Here is a 23,360-nt window from a genome sequence, read left to right on the forward strand (position 1 = left end):
AAATCAACTCACTATATTAAGTTTGAATCTCTTCCTATAACCAGTATACATTGTTATTTGTGGATACTGTATATCCATTAAAAACCAGGCTTATATTTCCAAAGACCACGTCTTGGTGAACAACAGTCACGACTTGTTGCTGGACAGTTTCCCTAGTGAGCAGCGAAGTTCAGAGCCAGAGGCCACATCATCTGCCTACCTCGCTCCTGGATGGGAAGGCTTCGTCTTACCTGGCTGCCCTTTCAATCCATTTAAGCCTGGAAGTCCTTGGGCGCCCTTGGGTCCCTGTATGCACCTCCCTGGGAGTCCTTTTGCTCCAGGTGCTCCAGGCTGTCCTGGGTCTCCTGCAGTAGAGAGCCCAGGAGTTTGCTCAGTTGCCAAAGCCCTAGGCCCTCGGTTGCTATCCCCTCATCTCTCTGTAGCTCCACCTTCCCAAACCAGACCTCTATTTAATACCATCAGCATGCTTGTATAGAGGACACTCATAAAAAAGTGAAGAAGTAGGAGGGACAAACATAGAGCAGCCACATGGAATGGAAAAAGAATTAGGCCCTTTTACTGGGTTATTCACTGAGATGGAACTTCTTAGAGTGCCCTACAGTGGTGCTCATCACACTTGGTGCTGTACCTGGAGGCCCATCAAGCCCGTCTTTTCCTGGAGCTCCAGGAAGGCCTGGAAGCCCAGGCAGTCCAATATCTCCGTTTTCCCCAGAATTGCCTCTTTCTCCTGGAAATCCTGGTTTTCCTGGTTCCCCAGGCATGCCCAGGCCTGGTTCTCCCTGTAGCAGAGACATGAGGTCAGTGTCTCCCACAGAACACTTCTCAGTTCTGCTTGCTTGGGGTGCATAGTCACCACAGTTCAACAATTATTTCCCTTTCAACTTTAGTCACTGACTTTGCTACAAAATCATGCGTAATGCTGCTTCAGGATGTGCAGTCTGCATCCACTGAAGAGGAGTATGAGTGCCCCTATAGACTCTGAATGTCTATGAAGTCATTAATAAAGGAATAGAAATGCAGGTTTCCTCAGAACATAAAGATGATTATCTATAAAAATATTGAAAAAAAAGTATCTTTATCTAGTGATATACTGAACCCCAAGTGTCTTGTCTGATAAGGGCATCTCAGCTGCTGATTGTAAGTACCGCTCCCTGACATGGGTCTGTGTTTTAGCTTCTGCAGACCTTGGCTCCTGGGAGGCCTGGCTCTCCAGGACGGCCGGGCTTCCCCATTTCTCCAGGACAACCCGGCGATCCTTTTGTTCCTGGGAAACCTTGATCTCCTACAGAAAACACAAAACAAAAGCAATACTCATTAGAGATTAGTCTCATAGGAAGTTTATGAGCAATATTTCCTTTATCAACACATTTATGAGGCATCTAGGTAGAGAGATGTTTACATGAAAAATTGGATGATAATAAAACCAACTGATTAATTAGTAGTTAAAATCAAGATGACAACAACAAGCAACCAAACCTAAAATCCCCAACTAAACTGAGTTCCAAGTCAAATTACATTGGCTTTGAAATTTGGTTCAATTAAAACCAAACCAAACCCAACAAACCTCCACCAATCAAAATGCAAGTTATGGATCTCAATGGGTCCATCTACAAGTACAGCTCCCTGGTCTTCCAGGGCTTAGACCAGTTCTGCTTCTCATAGTTGTGGCCTCTGTCCAGAAAGCGAATCCAGTGTTGCAAAGTTAGCATGCAAGTTATCAGTGGAGGGCCCAGGAGAGCTAGGCGAAATATGGGCCAGGCTCCATCACTTCCCGGAGGAAGAAACCTATGAAATCAATATCAGAGCTATTCTTGGGGCTAGATTTTCATTTACTAAGTATTCATTTACTTGGGCAGACCTGATGTGCAGTAAATAATCAGCAATGGCTTACTAACAAGAGATAAAACACTAAAATGTTGATTATATTTTAACAAAACGATTGTGAAACAACGAAATTATCATAAAGCCTACAGTTTTATGTAATAGTCCACAGCCTGAGGTTTTGTTTGTTTGTTTTTAATGGATCTAGATAGGGTTTTTTTTTTTTTTTAAAATATGCTTATAGAGGAGCAGATCAAGTTATTACTCAATATCAGCAGCAAGACTTCTTAGACTGTTTCCATTTTGATGAAAATAGCATCTTTCTTTTTTCTTGTCAAAAAGATTTATTTTCACCAGGCATGGTGGTGCATGCCTGCAATCCCAGCACTAGGGAGGCAGAGGCAGGCAGATCTCTGTGAGTTTGAGAGCAGCCTGGACTACAAAGTAAGTCTAGGACAGCCAAGGCTACATAGAGAAACCCTGTCCCCAAAAAAACCAAACCAAAAAAAAAAAAAAGATTTATTTTATTATTTTAAAATTATGTATATGTATGTGGGTGTGTGCGTATGAGTGCCAGTGCCCATGGAGCCTGGAGGTACCAGGTCTCGCTGGAGGCAGGGTTACAGCACATGTGAGATGCTGACAAGTTCTGGGACTCGAACCCCAGTCCGCTGCAAGAGCAGTATATGCTCTTTCCTGCTTATCCATCTCTCCAGCCCCCGGCATCTTTAATTAAAGGAAAATAACTCCTCTAATTTATATTCAAGTTCACAGGGCAGCCTAGGTTTTTGTTTTATTTTATTTTATTTCATGCTGTGGAATGAGTCCCTGGTTTTATTCTTGCTAACACACTCTACTCCTGCACTATATCCCTAGCCCAATTTATGATTTAATAGTTAGTTTCTTATTTAAAAATGTGTGAAGTGAAGAAATACATAAATCTAAGACGTACAGGATTAAGTAAAAACAAACAAACAAACAAACAAACAAAAACCTCTTATGACCAGAAAGGATTGCTATTATTATTTTGGTGAATTACTTTTCAGTTTTTTTTTTCCTGTGCTTTTTAAAAAGTATGATTGGTGGGCCTGTGTGATGGCTCGGCTCCGCACATAAAGTTTCCTGCTGTCAAACTTAATGACCTGAGTTTGAGCCCTGGGAACGAAAGAATGGACTCCTGCAGTTCTCCTATGACCCCCACATGTGTGCCCCCATCCCCGAGGGTGCACAAAATAAATAAGTTAAAATGCTCAAAGAAAAAAGTACTATTGAGATGCTATTGTGCAGATCAGTACAAATTCTGTCTTTTCATCTGATATTGTCCTAAGACTTCTGAAGATTCTTGGAAAGCATCATTTTGGCAGCATATCGTAGGTATTTTCTGGTTTATCACTATTCATAGTTACAGCTTTGAATTATCCATAGTGAGCCTTGTACTGTACAGTTTTTAATTTACCCTTGGGTCCCCGAGGCCCTGGAAATCCAATTCCTGGGATCCCTGGTTCACCATCGGGTCCAGGAAGACCAGGCTCACATTTCCCCAGAGGTCCAGGCAAACCTTAAAAACACATAGACGTGCATGTCAGTGACTTCCCTTTAGTTGTTTCCAAAAGAAATGTCTGCGTTCTCTGTGTCCTTCCAGCGCTTTCTAGAAATCATGAAATACTTTTAAACATAACTTCAGCTTTTCTCCCCATTCCCATGCAGTGGACTAGAGGCTAGAAGTTGCTATGAATTTTAAAAATATAACTTCTTTCTTCAAAAGGGATCCTAGGTACCTTGGACCACACGTCTTCCTCTGTAAATGCAAGTTAAATTTCAACTCATGTTAGCAAGGACATCAAGTTTCAAAATGAAGTGGCTGAGGGAAACACCCTGATTTGTGGGGAAGACATTGCTTGCCAGAGCTGTGGGGATCACTCAGCTTTACCCCTGTGAGGAGCTGTGTCAGCTCTCTTTTTGAACTGTTAGATCAAGAGCTCCAGGGGAGCATGTGGGTGACCTCAAAGGACAGCAGAAAGCCTCCTGCCAGCTGGATTTTCAAAATTGCTCCCACTTGTACTCTCCTTCAGACCCAGTAAATGTATTTGTTCCTTATACTGGGAACAGTAGTTTCTCAGGAAAGTTGGGGTGGCATCTGATGTCATGGACTATATTTGGCAAGAGGACACTCACCAGGCAGACCTCGGGGGCCAGCTTGACCAGGGGGCCCTGGAGGGCCTGGGGGACCCGAAACTGGTATTGACACACTGGGTTCTCCTTTGAGACCTTAAAAAGAAAGGATGAATGCATGATTGGGTTGTGCATTAAAGTGTGTTTTTATAATAGTGGGAAATGTCATGAGGGAGTTATAAACACATCTGAGGAAAATAAAAGCAATTCCTGTTTTTATGGGTTTCAAAAGTAGTTTGGAGTAACCAGTTTGTAGAAACATTTCTAATTGATCTGCAAATATTTATAATCATCTGTTTAAGTCTTGTTTTAATCAGTAACCCAGAAGGCTGCTCTATTGAATGAAAGATTGTTGCAGAAATGGATACTACGCATGAAGTTGGCGAATAGTGGTAGGGTACCAGTTTATCAGATGGCTGGTATTCATAGAAAGCTAGTGTGGTATACTGAATAAAACAGCAAATGTGAGTCAGCACACACTGGGCCTGGGTTTGAAATTTGGCACTGTTGTTTGCAAGCTTCAGGAGTTTGGACACATTTCTTAACCTCTTTGAGAAGGTCCTTATCTGTCACTGTGGAAACGATGATTACCAGGCAGAGAAATATTCAAGGCAATGATCTGAACTTAGTGGCCAATGTTAAACCATGTTTGTGATCAGTCTTCCCACAGTGACATACTTATAAAAAGAAGTATGGTTCACAGTTTGTGATGGGAAATTGGACAATGTATTTTATGTAATGAGCACCTTCATTTATTTGATAATGTATGTTATGGTAATTAGCTTCTTCATTTAGATTCATATTTAGAGAGAACAAAAGAAAGTTGGGTGAGAGATTAAAGAGAAGTCCATAAACTATATAAAGGGCCATATAGTAAAGAATTTGGGTTTTGTATTTCTGATCTGTTACAATGACAGAACTCTGCCATTGTGAGGTAGCCAGAGGGAACACAGGAGTGTGGATACTTTCCAATAGCTTCATGAATGGACACTGTAACTATACAGAAGTGTCGTTACATTCCAGTAGCCTCATTTATAGACACTGTAATTACACAGAAGTGTGGCTACATTCCAGTAGCCTCATGCATGTACAGTGTAACTGCACAAATTGTGGCTATATTCTAGTAGCCTCATGTGTGGGCATTGTAATTTGGAGTTCATTCACTTAATGTGTAAAATAATGTTTAATTTTTTTCAATTGTTTAAAAGCGTAGGAAACATTCTTAACTTTTGGACCACATAAAATCCATTGATGGGCTAGGTTGCTACTTTCATACAGTGTGCTAAATCCCTGGATCAGAACAACAGGCTCCAAAGTAATGTATGGGAAGAAATAAAACAAATATCTTAAAATAAGCTTTACATACATGTGGACAAAAGTATGCATTTACTTGATGGCATATATGAATACTATGGAATAGTACCTACGTTTGGTATAAATAGAGAATATGCTATCCTGGCAATCACTGTTTAAAGTGATCTTAGAAGTGATAAATGACCACAAAGGCTATTCTTCCAAAGGTTCTGAGTTCAATACCCAGCAACCACATGGTGGCTCATAATCATCTTTAATGAGATTTGGTGCCCCCTTCTGGCATACAGGCAGAGTACTGTATAGATAGTAAATAAATTAATTAATAGAAAAAAGAAAATTCCAGAATAAGAGCCTGTTTCTCCTGGACAGAGAATTATGACATGCATGCATACACGCTGGAAGAAAACTGTATAAATGAATGAATGAATGGATGAATAAATAAATAAAAAGAAAACTCCAGAATAAGAATCTATTTTTCTTGGGCAGAAAATTATTTTCATAGAATTACTTGTAGGCCCCAAAAGTCACATGGACTTTAAAACTATTATCAGTGATTTTTCATATAGCTTAGATATTTTGAAATTTTGTTTTTAACTTGTGGTCACACATTCAAGGAAATACACTTCTTCAGATCAAGTTTTTGGTTTTTTGCCTCCTTTGAGAGTCTTGTAATTGAGTTCTGTTCAACACTTGGGATGGATTCATCTCATGTGTTGATGTCAGTCATAGATACAATGGTTGCAGGATGTTTCAGACGAGCTGTTGTGACAGGGAAAATGGATTTTGTCTGCCATGGCTTTACCTATCATTTCCCAGTCTCCGAGGAGACATATTTGCCAGGAACATGTTTGCATGTATACTCATTAGTTCTGAAGGAGTTTTGTTGGCTGTGGGAACTGTCCCCCACTTCACAAAAAGGCAAGACTGGAAAAAAACTAACCAACCGGCTTCTCCAGGTGGTCCTGGGGCTCCAGAGACTCCTTGGGCTCCCTTTGGACCTGGTTCTCCTCGGGGTCCGTAGCCTGGTGGTCCAGCTCGTCCTGCAGGTCCTGGGGGTCCAGGGGGTCCAGGAACCCCTGGAGGTCCCTGGTCGCCTTTCCTTCCACTCAGGGCCTGTGAGAACAGGAACGCGTTTGGTATTGGTAAGTATCTCCTCACCACAGATTAGTATTAGCCCAAGAGGGGCACAGAGAGGCTGCCTGGGAACCCTGGTCCTTTAGCAGCACCAAGGAAAACTGTCTGCCATATCTACATTCAGGGAGTCACATTTATCTTGTTAGAGATTCTGTAAATGAGCTCACACGTAAATTCTGCACACGTGTGTGTGTGTGTGTGTGTGTGTAAGTGAATCTTCAGACTGGCTCACCGAATTTCCTGAAGCTGTCCCAATGAGATCCCTTTTATTAGATAAATCTGATTAACCTTTGGGAAGGTGGAAAAGCTGGCATTTTGTAAATTAATTTGGACAAACTTCTCACAGGTACATCGTGGCTACTCTTGGCTTGTCACTCTGTGGCATTTTCAGTTGGATGTGTGAGAAATTCTATCCCATGAAGAGAGTAAAATTTGCATAAACTGAAAAGTTTTAAGCACCTTATGTTTTTGTTTCACTACTATATCCTTAAATACTGTATTTTTTTTACGCGTTTACTTAGCAGAATAGGAAAGACCCCAGAAACATTTACTAAAAGCTTCTGCTGCTGGGACTATTGTGTTCTTTCCCTTCTCTTCCTCGTTTAGAGCCCCACTCCTCTCTTATTTTTTTGAGACAGGATCTCACATAGCCCATGCTGGCCTAGAACTTCCAGTGTAGCCGAGAGTGACCGTGAACTTCTGCTATCATGTCTTCTGTGCTTGGATTATGGGCATGCACAGACATAGCCGGTTTATTTGGTGTTGGTCGAACCCAGGGCCTCCTCTGTGCTAGGAAGGACATTGCCAACTGAGCCACATCCTACTGCAACATTGCAAGTCTTTTCTATAAGTGAATTTGACCCACACTGAGCTATGGAAGTGTGAACCAGGGTCAGTGTACTTACAACTGGGCCAGGCCACAGAAAGGAGCTTCTTTATTTCTGTCAAAATGCTATGAGTATTTGCTTGGATGATTACTGTCATTTTGAAGATGACTTATGTTTTTCTAGAAAAATCATGTATTTGTGGTAATCACGTTATCTCCTAGTTTCTGAGCATTTTACTACAGGCTGGGAAATGTGAAAGAATTCTTAAATACGAACCGGTTCACCTCTAGGTCCTGGTGGTCCTTTCGCTCCTGGACTTCCAGGAGTTCCATCGAGGCCTTGTCTCCCTGGCAGGCCCCTGGGTCCGGGATCGCCTGGGTCACCGACTTGTCCCCAAGGTGGAGGTGTTTCACCTTTGCTCCCTTTAAGTCCTGGATGCCCTTGGTCTCCTGGGAATCCCTATGGTGATACAAAAGCGAGTCATACTGCTGTTTCTCAACATTATCAATAAGAACCTTTCAATCTTAGTAAAATGGATTTCCCCCCAAAACACATTTAATATGTATATGTTGATAGACATATGAAGCTGTATGTTTATATGAAATATCTAATATATACATGCTATTAAGTATGTATGTTAGAGATTGATTAGTTATTGTAACACAAAGACCCATGAAACTGTGTTCTGGAGGAGTGGAGAAGGTAGTGCCCATACCACAGAGACTGCCCTGTGCCTTCCTTAGTCTCCCGAGTCTTTCTTCTGCTCTAGAGGTAAATCCTACAACATGGATATCTCTTGGCATACATTACTTTTGGTGGAGGAGGTTGCTTTTTAAGACAAGATCTCAAACTGTAGACCAGGCTCACACTGAAGACACAGTAAGCCTGTCTTAGTATCCATTGTTAGGGCCACAGGCCGAAGCCACCAAGCTTAGCTGTTAACATGAACTTGTTTGTCCCACAAATATCATGCCAGACATTTTATATTGTTTTGTTTTTTAACTTCCAAAACTGAAAAAGAAGCCAGCTAGACAGCACAAGCCAATATGATACAAAGAAGAATTACTTCATTTGTGACTTAGTAGTAGAAATTCTACATGCCATACCATTAAATTAATTCACATTGAGTGTTAGATAAATGCTAACATGCATCTCCTAGTCATAAAACATAACTTTCTGATTCACTATAATAATGAACATAATTAATAACAAAATTATATATAACATAGTATAATGACAAATGATTAGTAATTTTAATAGCTATATTGAGGTATAAACTACATACCATAAATTGATATTTTATATGTAGATGAACATATATAATTATATATCGGTAAAATTTAATGATATTACCACAATAAGCATTAAAGCATCTTCATTGCTCCCCCAGATCCCCTAAATTCCATCTATAATAAATCTGTTTCTACACTCAGCATGGAACAATGATCTGATTTCTATTTCTGCTACCACTAAAAATGACATGTGGATAAAGAAATTCACTAATTTGCTCATGTAGTCAACAAATACCTATGAAGTAGCTTCTAGTTTCTGAGGTAAAGACCTACACTTTGTTATGGGCTGCTGACTTATGTATGATGCAGTCATATTTCCAGGGTGCTCAGCTTTCCAAGCTGAAGCTAAAGTTTATAACCACAAAATCTTACTGCAAATCCAGGGAGACCTGCACTTCCTTGGGACCCCGGGTCTCCTTTCATACCAGGTGCACCTCGGCCTCCTGCAAAGCAATTGATTATGAGCTACTGAACAGAGCAGTACAGTGTATGGAGAAAATACATTTCCTTGTGAGAACAGAAAAACAATTTCTATCCTATAACATCCATGCAATCAAAAGTTGTCAGCAGGAACACTCAAGTCCTAGCTTCCTAGCCCTCTCACCCTGGTAAGTTAAGGATATATATATCTTATGACAGAAACAATATATGCTCATTAAAAGAAAACTATACAGAAGAAAGTAAAAACAAATCTGCCATCAGAAAGATAATATTTGCTCAATTTTAGGATATAGTGTACAGATGTTTTAGCTAACATCCTACTATGCTTACTTTTTTTTCCTTACAAAGCTACACATCTTCATGCAAATTGTCCATACCTGGGATTCCTTTGACACCATTTAATCCTGGAAGTCCTGGGAGACCAGGGGGTCCTGGGATGCTAAGGCACTGTGTGCATGGAAGGCCTGGTTCTCCTGCAATGGGACAGTGCACACATTGATTGCCAGCCACACAGAGTGGTCAGAAAGAGCAGCTATTTCCCACCCACCAACACTTATTTAAATATTTTCTTTAATGTTGTAAAACTAATAACTATTTGTATTAATTGACAATTTCACGTATGATACTTTCTTGTGAGCTCTAACTTTCTGAGAGAGGAAAGTCCAAGGATCTACACAAAGTGCCTTCTGTCCCAGTTTTTCCCTGTGCAAGTAGGATAGACTCTCCCGTTAGCCTTAGCTAGCAATTCATTTCATGGGAAACGAACTACCAATTTACAGGTAAGTGAATACTTTTAGGTAATTTGTTTGGAAAAGAAACCATTTTATGACTGTTTAAGATCACTACTGTCTTGGAGAGGAAAAAATATCAGTGAAGTGGTGAAGGGAGTGGGCTTTTCTAAAGGAATAACACTGGGTTTGAACAAACCTTTGGGTCCATCAACTCCTGGGAGTCCTGGAGGTCCTACATCACCTGGCACTCCATGGTCACCAGGTGGACCCGGCTGAAAAACAATGTCACCTAGGAGAAGACACCATCAGACATCAGTTTGCTTGTTTTGGGGAGGTGTCTGGGGACATAGCTCAGTGGTTAGATTGATTGCCTGACAAAGGCACACAGACACACACACACACACACACATGCACAAGTTAATTTTTATTTGTGGTTTTACAAAAAACAAAATTTCAATACACATAAGATCTTTGTGCCTTTCCTCCATCCTTCTGGTGGAAGATGAGCGTTTAAACGTTGACCCACAGCTGAGGAGATGCATGCTGCCCAGCTCTTACAAAGATGTATTGTAGTTTTATTTTCCACTTTCTAGGAATATACTACAGGCGTGATAGAATGTGCCTGTGTTCAGATGGGTTTGATGTAGTTGTTCTTTGAAAGTTCACTTGCACCGATCGTCAAGGTAACAGACACCTAAACAGCCCCATTTTATATCTTTACCTGGACGTCCTGGAGGTCCTGGAGGGCCTGGTGGGCCTGGTGGGCCTGGTGAACCAGGATATCCCATGGGTCCAGGAGGGCCCATAGCATCTTTTCCAGGGGGTCCTCTCTCCCCTTTACTTCCTTTCAAGCCTGGCCATCCGGGGGGTCCTCTGAGACCAGGTCTTGACAGTCCTTTGAAGAAAGAGTCATTTGTAATGTTTTAATTTTTATTCTGATGAATATGTTTATTTTCAACTGAAAACAGAGCGATAAATTCTTATTTACAAGAGTTGTACAGTTGAAAGCTATGTAAAACATGTAAAACAAAAAGTGAATATCATTCCTTCCTCAGTGGCCTTGTTACATTATATTATAGTAAAACAAAGTACAAAAACATACCAATGAGATGACTCATGGGATTTGTTGCAAAGATCCAAGACTGAGTCTTGGATGTGCAGTAGACTTTATGCACAAGGACTTGTGAAGAGTTCTTGCATATGTGACATTTTGTAGTTTGTTTGTTTGTTTGCTTTTAATTAGAGATTAGAGGATGTTAATTTTGGCACTTCCAAATGAAAAAGAACAAGTAATTAAAATGTATTTCCACCATAAAAGATGGAAGAAGGTGGGCATATCTGCATAAAGAATGCTAAGTTACATAGTTTAGACCAACTCTATGTCAGCAATGTTGCCATGAGGGGCCATCTTGAACTTTGACCTCATAAACAACAATAAACTATTGTGATAACTACCAAAGAGCTGGGAAAACAGCTGGGGTTGCTAATGGAGCCTAAGCCAAACCCTTCTGATGGTTATCTACTTCAGATTGTGTAATTTTCTGTTCACTGTCTTTTTTCTTAGTGGCCTGGAATGGAGAGGAAAGTCTTCTCGAATCTTTATCCAATGTCTAAAATACCCTGTTGCTCACTGTAGCTTTTAGAAATACCTACTGTTAACAGGTATACATGTCTGTACATGCATGTGTGTATGTCGTGGGTACACACAATCGTTGTCGGTTTCTGTATCCATTGGATTTGCTTCCTTTAAAAGGACTATGGCACAGTCACCATTGATCAGTTCTTGCGAATCCATCTCTATTGCTATCATTTCTTGGAAGATAATGGCTCAGAGATGAAAAATGTAAAACCTCATAGAAATTGTGCCAGGGGTGTTGATACACACCTTTAATCCCAGCACTTGGGAGGCAGAAACAGGCAGATCTCTGAATTCTGGGCTATCCTGATCTACAGAGTGAGTTCAGGACAGCCAGGGCTACATTGGGGAAACCCTGTCTTGAATACCCAAACCAAGCTAAACAAAACTTTACAGAAGAAAAGCATAACTCAGGTGTCCTTGTAGCCTTGTGATATATAATGAACAGGATTACTTTCAGCTAACCTACTCGCTGTGACATCAGTCTTTTCGCTCGTTGTGCCCCCTCTGGGATCAGGGCTCCTGCTCGTACCCTGAGGTTGGTTACATGCCTACACTTCAACTATCGAGAGCTGCTCGCGTGCTAGCTTCAGTGCCTGCAGCTTTCCCATCGAAGGCCGCAAAGACATCAAATAGGAAGCTAGAACCTCTTTTAGAGCAATAAATGGAAACTTGTCTTCTATAAATAATAGGAGCTTATAAGAACAGTGGCTTGCCTTTGTTAAAAATAGAAATTTTATGTGCAACCAAAGAAACACAGACATACCAGGATTTCCAGGAACTCCAGGGGGACCTCTAGGACCTGGGAATATAATCACATCAGTTAACTGCTCGCAAAGTTATAGGCGTTTCCCCTGTCCACTTTTAAATGTTCTATGATTATGTCATTGTGGCAATCATTCAACTTTTAAGGTATATTACTTATAACATTTTCATGTAAAATATGAAAATTAGAAACACAAAATATGTCTTCACTGATGTAAAGTGAAACTGGCCCTTCTTCCCTCACCCAGAAACTGTCATAGTTCTATAAACACTACTCATCACCTTGAAGGACAGACAGACAGACAGACAGACAGACAGACAGACAGAATGATGATGGTAAAAGCTTTAGGGAGAAATGTGTCCTTACCCTCTGGGCCACGAGCTCCTTTGGGCCCAGGTGGGCCTGGCATTCCTCTGTCTCCCTTTTCTAGGTATGCATCGTAGTACTTTGTCTTAAAGGAGAAGGCAGAGAGTAAACAGGAAGGACAACTACCGGTGGACTGCTCACTACCTCCTTTCCTTCAGTCTCTTCATTTTGGCCTAAAAGAGAACTTCCTTATTTTCCTGAGTTGAAAGTTTTTATATTAGCAGAAATATGGTGGCTGTGCCTGTACAAATAAACAGGTGTGGAGGCAGAGATGAGCTTTCTGATATTATCATATATTTCATGGGCTTTCAGCTAGAACCACATTTAATTTAACTATATTTTTAAAAGTCTTTTTTTCTGTGATAAGAATCAAGCCCAGGGCCCTCTGCCTGCAAGCACCGGAGCACTGAGCTATGCCCTAGAAATACATTTTTAAAAAATGATGTGACTCAACTAATGGATTGATGTATTTGTTGACTTAAAAAAATAAAATAACAAGCACATTTTAATTAAGCCTCATATATTAAATCAGAAAAGTTACCAGTGACAGTGACATCACAGTGTCTAATAATGATGGAATAAATTCCACCATGTCATGTGTGCACCTACTGGATAGTTGACTCTGCTGTAACTTATGATTTCACAAAAGAAAGCAGACTATTAACTTTCCCTAGACGTTCCATAAAGCTGTCTTTTGGGGTGGGGTGGGGTGCCTTGCCTCTGAAACAGAAAGACAGATATTTGGGACCCACTTTCACTCATTGAACTAAGTTATGTAGCTTAGGATTCTGGAACTGCACTAAAAAAAAAAAAAAAACCAGACTTATTTTTACATATATGAGGGTTTGCTTGAATATATGTATGTGTGCCACTCATGTGCCTGGCACCCAGAGGCCAGAAAAGAGCATTGGATCCTCTAGAATTGCAGTTATAGATGGTTATGAACCACCAGATCTCTGCTGGGAGACAAACCCAGGTTCTTTGCAAGGTAAAGTGCTCTTTACTCCTAAGTCATCTCTTGAGCACTGTACTTTTAATTGTGTGTGTGTGTGTGTGTGTGTGTGTGTGTGTGTGTGTGTGTGTGTGTGTGTAGCTACATGCATGTGAATACAGATTCCCAAAGTGATCAGAGGCTCAGATCCCCTGGAGCTGAGGTCACAAGTGCTTATGCGTTGCCCAGAGTGGGTGCCAGGAATTGAATTCAGGTCCCCTGAAAGAGCAATAGGCAATCTTAACCTCTGAGCCGCCTCTCCAGCTTGAAAACTACATTGCAAACTAGATGCACACTATGACTCCTTGCCATCCTGGGCCATTTTTGCAGTCTGTATAGTCAGCCATGGAAACTCTGCTCAACACATTGGAAACGAGACCGTCTGCTTTGGATGAATGAGCGGACACTGGAGCTGAGACCCTGCAGCCACTCTCTTTCTTCTGCTGAGGCTGCAGTGTCATCAGATCCACGTTTGTGTTGGGCACGGCAATGCTCCCAGTGCAGTAGCGCTTGCGTTGTAGGGCCTGGTTCTTTCTGACCTGCACTAAACCCATGCATGGCTGTGCTTCGGTTGCCTGCTGTTAAAAGTGACAAAGTGGGCCATGCACAAAGAAAGACCGAGCTCTCTAGTTCTCAGGTAACCTTCTTCATCTCTTAAATTCACGTTACATCCCAGAGAACATCCCCACCCCACCCCACTCATCAAGTTACATCAGAACTGAACACATCCTCTTCCCCTGTGGCCTGGCAAGCCACTCCTGCCAGGGGAAAGTGATCAAAAAGCAGGTAACAGAGTCCATGTCAGAGACAACCTCTCCTCCTTTACTAGAGGACCCACATGAAGCCTGATCTGCCCATCGGCTACATCTGTGTAGGGACCTAGGCCCTGTCCATGCATGGTCCTCAGTTGGTGCTTCAGTCTCTACGAGCCCCTTTGGGACCTGATTAGTTGGCTCTGTTGGTCTTCTGGAGCTCCTGTCCCCTCCAGGTCCTTCTCCCCACCCCTCCCCCCACTTTTCCACAAGACTGTGCTTTGCCCAATGTCTGGCTGTGAGTCTCAGCATCCGTTTGGAACTGGGCAGCAGCCTTCTTATTCTACCCTGAGAGGACAGGACCACCTTGGGCAAACTGTGCCTAGGCCAGGTTTTTTGTTTTTGTTATGTTTTCTTGTTCAGAATTCAAGATGGGCTTTATTAGTACATTCTAGGGACCAAACATAACGGAATTGGAATATTTATCTATTGCCAAATAGATAACTAATGATTACAACTAGTTTTTTGCCTTGGCTTGATAAATGGAAATGTTCTTGTCATCATGACAGTTACTGAGAAATGCTGATTTAAAACTTGCTAAGTGCTTGGAAGAACTTAACTCTGACATTGTTTTTTGTTTTTGTTTTTGTTTTTTGAGACAGGGTTTCTCTGTATAGTCTTGCCTGTTCTGATCTCGCTTTGTGGACCAGGCTGGCCTCAAACTCGAACCAATCCACCTGAGTGCTGAGATTAAAGGCATATGCCACCACATGTCTCTCCCGCCCTCCCCCCCCCCCCCCAGCTAATTCTGACATTGTTATCGTTAGTTGCACTTACTGGGCCACGAAATCCTGGAGGGCCAATGTCTCCTTTCCATCCCTAAATTGAAAGAGAGTAACAGATGAGTATGCAAGCCCAAAGTAGCATAGTCAACCCCTCCCCCAAAAAACAAAACAAACAAAATAAGAACAACAACAAACCAACCAATCAACAAACAAAAAAAGCAAAGTTGGACAATAAACCAGATTACAGGGTTTGTAACTGCCTTTAAGTCAGCTTCCTGGAGAGCCCCAGTTTTCCTCCATGGCCCCTCCATCCTATGGTCATGTGCTTTTCATGTCCACATTCTCAAACAGATTGTGGTTGTAGGATAGCCAGGTCAGGGTTGTAGTTAATACCCAGTCTACCCAACCTCCTTTTGATTCAAAATGGCAATCCAGAATTCTCCCAGGACTGATTATTGAAAGACAAACTTCGAATCTGAATATATATCTTTGCGCCTGTGAATTATCAGTGAATATCTGCAGCATATCAGAAGCTGGTAGTATGGAGTAAAGTACACAACTAGTTGACTGTGACCTTTCAGGGACTCATGACCCAGGCTGAGGTTCCAGGGTCCACATCTACACTTGACTTCAGATGATCAGATAGATTTCTGCTATTGTGGGTCTTTTCTGATAGGCTTCTCATAGGGAACAGTACCTCATTGGAGAGTCCTGAGCCAGCTGGCCTCAGCTTCAACTAACAACTAAGATTATTTTTTCCTGGCTTCTGTTACTATTTTTCTATCAAGCATTCAGAAAAAGTGATTTAAAAAAGATTACAAAGATCTTTTACTTCTTTTCAAACTATTTTATTTATTTTTTTGGGTTTTTGAGACAGTTTCTCTGTGTGGCCTTGGCTGTCCTGGACTCACTTTGTAGACCAGACTGGCCTCGAACTCACAATGATCCACTTGCCTCTGTCTCCCAAGTGCTGGGATTAAAGGCGTGTGTCACCATTCAATTACCAACAAAATAAGTTTATATTCTTCCATGGAGAAATCTCCAAGCTTGCTTTACAAATGCACAGGCGTGACTGTGATAACAAGCCCCATTAGAGGGAGAGGCAGAGGAAAAGACCTGAGGGGAGGAGTGTTTTTCCACAGGACTGACAGAGTGTTTGGTCACTGTGAATCATTCTTACTTCACTTATTTATCAGGCCATCACTGAAAACTGAGACCATTTCATCTGATGATCCTTTTGGATCCCTGGCCAATGGCCAAGTCATAGTTTTTAATCTCAATACTTTGTTAACAGAAACATGATGATGATGATGATGATGATAATGCAATACACATGAGGAGGCAAGATGGTTCACTGGGTAAAGGTGCTTGCCACCAAGACTGATTAGCCAACTTTGATTCCTTAAAACCACATGGTAGAAGAGAGAAGCAACTCCCACAAGCTGTCCTTTGACCGGTACAAGTGTGCTCTGGCTCATGTTCCTTCCCCCAATAAATAAGCAAAAGTGAAATGCAAAAATGGTACAACAACAAAAATGTAAAGGAAATTGAAATTTAGACAGATAAACAGACTGGAAGGGGTCTGTGAAGCACATGTGTGAGACCTTGGATCATGCTTGATCATGTCAAGTCATGGGAGGAGGAAGCGCCATTGCAAGATGGCGAGGAAGGAAGAACATCTGGAGAGGCCTGCCGTGTGACAGGTAGTCCACAACAGACAACCTTCCTGCCTGTGAAACCGGACTCACACTCACTTTCCAGGAGTGACTTTGGGATCAAGAAGGACTATCTGAGCAGCATTCAGCTGGGCTCATGACATGCATGGTTAGTAACACTGACAGCTTTCGTTCTATTTGGAAATCTCAGAAGACACACAAGAAAAATTTACCACAATTCAGTATCGACTCATGTATTTTTATAATGTCTGATGTTGCAATTCCTTGCTCCTGGGAAGGTAGGCAATGCCTAATCAGTTGGAAAAGGCTGAAGATAGGATATTACCTTTATGCCAGTTTCACCCATTAACCCTGGAATTCCCCTGCTGCCCTTGGCTCCCTATAGAAAACAAAAGGACAACAGGTCATAAAACACAAGTCAATTGTGCCTATATGAAGAACTTACTTAATTCTTACATATTTAAAATTTATTTTCACAATCAATATATAATAGCTGTACAAACATTTGGTATACAATGTGATGTTTCAAGATCTATATAATCACATTGTATCCATTGGGTGTATTAATTAGGCCAGGAAACTAGCATATCTACCCCCTCAATAGTCTATCATGTCATTATAGTGTTACAAATCATTTTAGCTATTTTCAAGTAGACAATACACCATTGCTGATTACTGTTACCTTACTGTGAGACTGTGCCTGGAAGTCAATGTAACACCTGCACTCACTGACTAATCTTCCTGTCCCTCCAGCTCACCATACCTCCCAGCCTCTGGCATCTACTGTGCTTCTGAGATCAGCCTCTGTGGATGCCATGCCTGAGAAGATCACACAGTATTGGTCTTGCTCTGTTGAGTGTGTTCAGCTGGCTTCCTATGGGTCTACAGAACCAAGTGTAGTCTTTAAAAGCTCAAACCACCTGATGACTCTCACGTAACTGTCAATCACTATCAACAGACATGCATACCTTAGTGCCGGGGAAGCCAGGAGCACCATCTTTTCCAGGTTTTCCCTAAAACAGAACACTTAAGTTAACAGACATATTAACTTTAGTAAACATAGATAGCATCCATGGTACACCAGGCAAGAGACCATCATGAAGGTCCTTCACAGTTGGATTTTATAAGGCAAGACTCCTAGTGACTGAACAGCAAGGGGCTGGCATCACCTACAAGGGAAGAGGCCAGCCATGTAGGGTGAGTGATTAGAACCAGAAGGAGGGAGAGGAGACGCTAATGCGCCTTGAGTGGAGTTTGTGTCCCATTCTTGATCCTGGAAGGAGAATTGGGGAAGCATCAAGCAGACAGGAAATAAGGAATTTATAAAGAAGGAGTGCTTACAATTTACTGGTTTGAACTGTCATTTCTTAAACCCTAAGTAAATATTTAAACACACATGTGGCTAGATGTCTATGAGGCATATTGTGGTGCCTATGCAGAGATGGCTTTCAAGTGAAGTATTATGCATGGTACGGGCCCTTTGTGATAGAATTAAAAATCAGACAATCATTTGAGACATTTTTCCTCCATCATCCTCACTCCACTTTCTCCTCCTCAACACATGCTTTTCAGAATCTTCACAGGCTATGTCTGTCTCAGTCTTCCAGAATGGAGCGGAGTGGGGGAAGTGGCCCCCTACCACTTCTCTGTTGCCAGAACCCTTTCCAGACACACAGAACCTCTTTTTCCTTTGGGAACTGTTCTGTCATCACTCTGGCTGGTTCTGATATGTCACATACAGGATCCCCTGTCTAGCCTAATCATGGACCTTTCCCCTGTGATCATAGCAAGACATATGAGCAAGCTAGATGAATCTGATGGAATCGCTGGAGTTTTCTATAGCTGTGTGTGTGTGTGTGCCTGTGTGTGTTTGTATGTGCATGTGTGTGTGAGTGAGTGTGTGTATGTGCATGTATATGCGTGTGTGTGCACGTGTATGTGTGTATGTGTATGCATGTGCATATGTGTGTGCGCATGTGTGTGAGTGTGTGTGCGTGTGTATGAGTGTGTATCTGTGTGTAGAAAGTCATCATTTGCTGGACAGAAATGGCGTGGTACCCAGAGAGGAGTGGAAGTGAGGCAGAGACAGCCCTGTCCCAGGTTTCAGGTTTTGAAGTCCCTGGGGGCATTCTTTAGTATTGAACTTTCCAGATACTTGGGGAAAAATCCACCTACCAAAACTTAAATGAGAGCTAGTTGGAACATCTCATTCTGTAACCCAAAGAGTCCCAAGCTTTGCCTTCTTTGGACGCCATGTGGTGTTGAATTACTGCCTTACCCGAGGACCAGGCTCTCCAGGAACACCCTTTTCTGATCCATAGGAGTCTCCAGGTGGTCCCTGTACGGTTAGAGTTATGAAATGCATTAGAAATGACTGTTTTTCATTGATTAATAAAATAATTGTGTCTTTTATTGGACATACTAAATTTTTTATTATAAAAATTAGTTTTAAGTAGATATTTAAAAACAAGCGAAACAGGTAAACTAGATATTTTAAGATACTGCAGAGATTTCACCTAGAAATAGCTGTAAGGTAATTCTAAAATATCCCTAGGCTTTGTGTTTAAACTAATATCAATATTTAAAGGTTGAGCATTCATCAAAATATGGATGATTATACTAATTGGACTCAGTGGATTATTAATAAAGAATAAGGCATGAAGGTGGTTGGGGGCATGTTCAGAGGAGTGGAAGGAGTAGAGAGGGAAGTCATGGGTGGATATAACCAAGATACATCTTACACGTGTAGAAAATTGTCAAAGAATAAAAATAATCTTTTTTTTTTTCATGAGACAGGGTTTCTCTGTGTAGCCTTGGCTGTTCTGGGTTCACTTTTTAGACCAGACTAGCCTTGATCTCACAGAGATATGCCTGCCTCTGCCTCCCCAAGTGTTGAGATTATAGGCGCGTGCCACTGTGCTCAGCAAATAAAAATAATCTTAGCCATATGTATGAAGGAAGGTTCTGTTTTATGTGTCACAAAGTGACTTAAATGACGTACCGGGCGTCCAGGAAGTCCAGGTTCACCCATCTCTCCTTGATCTCCTTTCTCTCCCTTGAGTTCCTGTTATTAAAAGTTCAAGGTCACTACCACAAGCCAACCAAAGAAAATTAGGCCGTTGCATCTGGAAATATCCTCTGTCCAGTGAAACTAGGTCTGAAGACCAGTATTGGCTGCACGACAGCAGCCAGCAGCCAGCAGCTCTTCTTGTTTCTTATCTTTCACACTTTATACATGAGCTCACATTAATGCTATTGCACCTTTAAAAGAAAAAGTATCCTTTGTGTATCCTCAGTAGAAATATTCTGGGGACTGGAGAGATTTCTCAGCGCTTAAGAGCACTGGCTGCGCTTCCAGAGGTCCTGAGTGCAATTCCCAGTAACCACATGGTGGCTCACAACCATCTATGATGTGATCTGATGCCCTCTTCTGGCCTGCAGGTGTACATGTAGACAAAGCACTGTATACATAATAAATAAATAAATAAATAAATCTAAAAAAGAAAAGAAAACAAATCAAGGGTGATCACAATTTAAAAAACAAAAGAAATTTTCTGTTAGTTAGTGTTACACCTGCCAGCCAGTAAAGGTGTAAGCTCAGTGTTCTTCTAAACACTGTTTCTAATCATCCACTATAGTACATTAAAGTAGATAACACAGGAAAATGAGACATCACATGGTATTTGGTAAAGTTCAGACTTCTAAACTCCTTTAAGGTCAACATATAGTTATGATTATTGATGATTTTAAAAACATTTTGTGACCTTTGGTGAAGGTGTGTTATGTCCTTAATTAAAATGCTCCTTTGTTCTTGGGAGGTAGCTCTGGAGAGGACCTGGGTTCTGGATCCAACTCTAGCATCCCCACCCCAAGGATCAGACAAGTAATCTGTCAGCATGTAGCCAATCCTTAAACAACAGCACTGAGCTGGGAACTAACCTTAAACCCAGGCATATACGTAATGAGAAGATCAAGAACATTCGGTAATCTACTTGGTAGTCTGCTTCTTGCCCTCCAAGTGCAAGGGTTGCTCTTTACTTGCTCTTCCATGTACCTTCTGTCGTGCCATTGGTGCCACTGATGTACTAGATGGTTCTAGGTGTTAAAGAACGGCATTGGGTGTTTGAAGCACTCCAAAAGGTAGCTTCTTAATCTATGCATCTTTGGAGGTTTGAAGAAATCTGATCCCTTGGAAAAGGAACTGTTGGGAAACTCTGTACCTGGATGTATATGTTTTAGCAATAAACCATGGACTGAGATCCCAGCACTCGGGAGGCAGAGGCAGGTGGATCTCTATGAGTTCGAGGCCAGCCTGGTATGCAGAATGAGTTCTAGGACAGCCAGAGATGCATAGAGAAACCCTGTCTTGAAAAACCAAAACCGAAACAAACAAACAAAAATGTCCTTTGGATCAAATTACATACCGAACCAGCTTTCTATTATAAAGCATTCATTTCTATTATGGCAATTCATTTCCAAATCATTGCACTTTTTATTGGAATAATACTTTTCTGTTCAAATGCCATCATGATGAATTGACTCGGTGTGACCCATTATCCTATTTAATTGATCAACTTCCCCTCTGTCTCCCGATGTCTGTCTTTTTTTGAGGACACTAGTTTTTTCCAACTTAACTTTTACCCCAGGCCAAATGTTTTAGATGTAGATTCTGTAAATGTAAACATGTATCTTTTTAAAAAAAATAAGAAAATGATGCTTTAGGCTTCATTAATTTACTTTTTGCTGATGGCCTCTGAAGAATTCAGTTGTTTTCATTTTTTTCCAGTCTTAAAGTTATTTTTCTCATATTAAATTTCATCATGCTTTTTCTGAACCTCTTTTGATTTTGTTCTGGTCATTTATACTATGAACAGGTAGATGGAGGTTATAGGGCATATTCTTAGTATAAAGATGGTATTCTAAGATTGGCAGTGGTGATGGTTGCCCAACTCAGTGAACGTTGAAAAGCCAATGAGTTGATAATAAATGAGTGAATATTATGGCCTGTATGTTACACTATGAGCATTGTTAAAGACTAGTTATAATTAAAATACGTGAGGTATACTTTTAAAAAGCATATTTTTATATTTAAATCATGTCTCAACTAAACTGTTACCTGAAGCAATTAAATGTAATTTTCAAAGAGAAAAGGGATTTGAGAGTTTGGTTAATTCGATACCATCTGAATTCTTTATGTCCCTTCCCGGGTTCTTCTTGTGCAGGCTAGGGGTGTGCTAGTTTAATGGTCCTGTGAAGTCATTTCCTGAGCATTCAGTTCAGCTCCATATCCTGGGCCTCTTAGTCTTCTCAGCATAGGAACAAAAAGCAATCAGTGGTATCATTAAGAATGAGATGCTGTCGACTCTGCCTGCATGCAAGCTTGCCCTTTGTTAGCACATTTTCCCCGGTGGCTTGTTTGCCACATTTGAAGCCATCTCCATAAGGAGGATGCTCATCATCCTTTTTGAGGTAGGCTGGGTATTGCCAGGAGTTAACCTGTCTCATTGTCAATGAATCTTTAAAAGAATAAAAACACCTTAAATGCCATATTCTGCATTTTTGAAGTTTTTTAAGGCCTTATCTCTTTTGCCTTATCTTTCTATAGAATCATATCTATCTGTTGCACCTAAGATGTATATTCTTGTGATAAAAATTGAAGACCAGATAGTTTAGTTTTACAATTAAGCTTAGTTATTTAGTGATTAAGATGCTTTTAGGCCTAGATAGATGTTTTAAGTTGATAATGATGAGATATGATAGATAGATATGGTGTATATTCTGATGTACATTCAGAATTTTAGATGCACCAAGATAGGAAAGATGTTTTCTTCAAGGCTTCCAAATACAAATAGCCAGAACACTAAGAATGTAACATTTATTTAATTCCTGATTGTTTCATGGTTCTTCTTGCTATACATAGTTTATTGTATATATGTGTAATAATATAAGTGTATATGTAAAAAATAAAAAATTAATAAAAAAGAAAACAAAACAAAAATCAAATAGAACCCAGGGGAAGAAAGCATGAGATGCTACAGAACAGATATGAAATGGAGAGATTTATTTGGAGGAGGGAAAAGGGAGAGGAGTTGGGGCCTGAGTGGGCCAAGAGAGGACAGAGAAAGAGAGAGAGAGAGAGAGACAGACAGAGACAGACAGACAGAGACAGACGGACAGACAGACTTCGAGAGACAGAAGGGGAAGAAGGGGTGCTTCTAGGGAGGAGAGAGAGAAGGGAGAAGCTGAGGGAGAGTGAGCGGAAGGGAGAGAGAGAGAGAAGAGCGAGAGAGCGAGAGAGAGGAGTGAGAGAGGGAGAGAGAGAGGGAGAGAGGAGAGGAGAGAGAAGGAGAGAGAGGAGAGAGGGAGATGAGGAGAGAGAGAGAGAGAGAGAGAGAGAGAGAGAGAGAGAGAGAGAGAGAGAGAGAGAGAGAGAGAGAGAGAATGAGAAAAGGCAGGTTGGTCCTTTTATAGTCTGGCACACACCTAGTGGCAGCAAGTGATGACATCGATGGCTTGTGAACTAACAGTCAAGTGTCCAAAATGACATGGGGTAGTGTCATTGGTGAAGACTGGGTGTGTTTTGAGGTTACAATGGCCCTGTGAAGGGTCCCTTTTAGAAGGTAGTAGTCCTCTACCCTGTCTACAGGCCATTGCCA

General features: G+C 41.2%; 1 protein-coding gene across 1 annotated transcript in view; it reads right to left on the minus strand.

Moving 5' to 3' along the window:
* Col4a3 (collagen type IV alpha 3 chain) overlaps positions 1–23,360 on the minus strand; it is a 122,097-nt gene that overhangs the window by 31,285 nt on the left and 67,452 nt on the right. Inside the window, exons 14-31 of the mRNA XM_051153995.1 lie at positions 19,706–19,768; positions 18,983–19,042; positions 17,673–17,717; positions 17,030–17,083; positions 15,081–15,122; positions 12,501–12,585; positions 12,135–12,170; positions 10,454–10,627; positions 9,929–10,021; positions 9,379–9,474; positions 8,933–9,003; positions 7,545–7,727; positions 6,252–6,420; positions 3,997–4,089; positions 3,278–3,379; positions 1,185–1,282; positions 629–779; positions 231–344 (exon numbers count right to left, since the gene is read on the minus strand). Of these exons, the coding sequence (XP_051009952.1) occupies positions 231–344; positions 629–779; positions 1,185–1,282; positions 3,278–3,379; positions 3,997–4,089; positions 6,252–6,420; positions 7,545–7,727; positions 8,933–9,003; positions 9,379–9,474; positions 9,929–10,021; positions 10,454–10,627; positions 12,135–12,170; positions 12,501–12,585; positions 15,081–15,122; positions 17,030–17,083; positions 17,673–17,717; positions 18,983–19,042; positions 19,706–19,768 (1,729 nt within the window). The remainder of the gene's footprint in view (positions 1–230; positions 345–628; positions 780–1,184; positions 1,283–3,277; positions 3,380–3,996; positions 4,090–6,251; positions 6,421–7,544; positions 7,728–8,932; positions 9,004–9,378; positions 9,475–9,928; positions 10,022–10,453; positions 10,628–12,134; positions 12,171–12,500; positions 12,586–15,080; positions 15,123–17,029; positions 17,084–17,672; positions 17,718–18,982; positions 19,043–19,705; positions 19,769–23,360) is intronic.

Source organism: Acomys russatus, chromosome 12 (assembly GCF_903995435.1).
Source record: "Acomys russatus chromosome 12, mAcoRus1.1, whole genome shotgun sequence".
In the NCBI taxonomy this organism is placed as follows: Eukaryota; Metazoa; Chordata; class Mammalia; order Rodentia; family Muridae; genus Acomys; species Acomys russatus.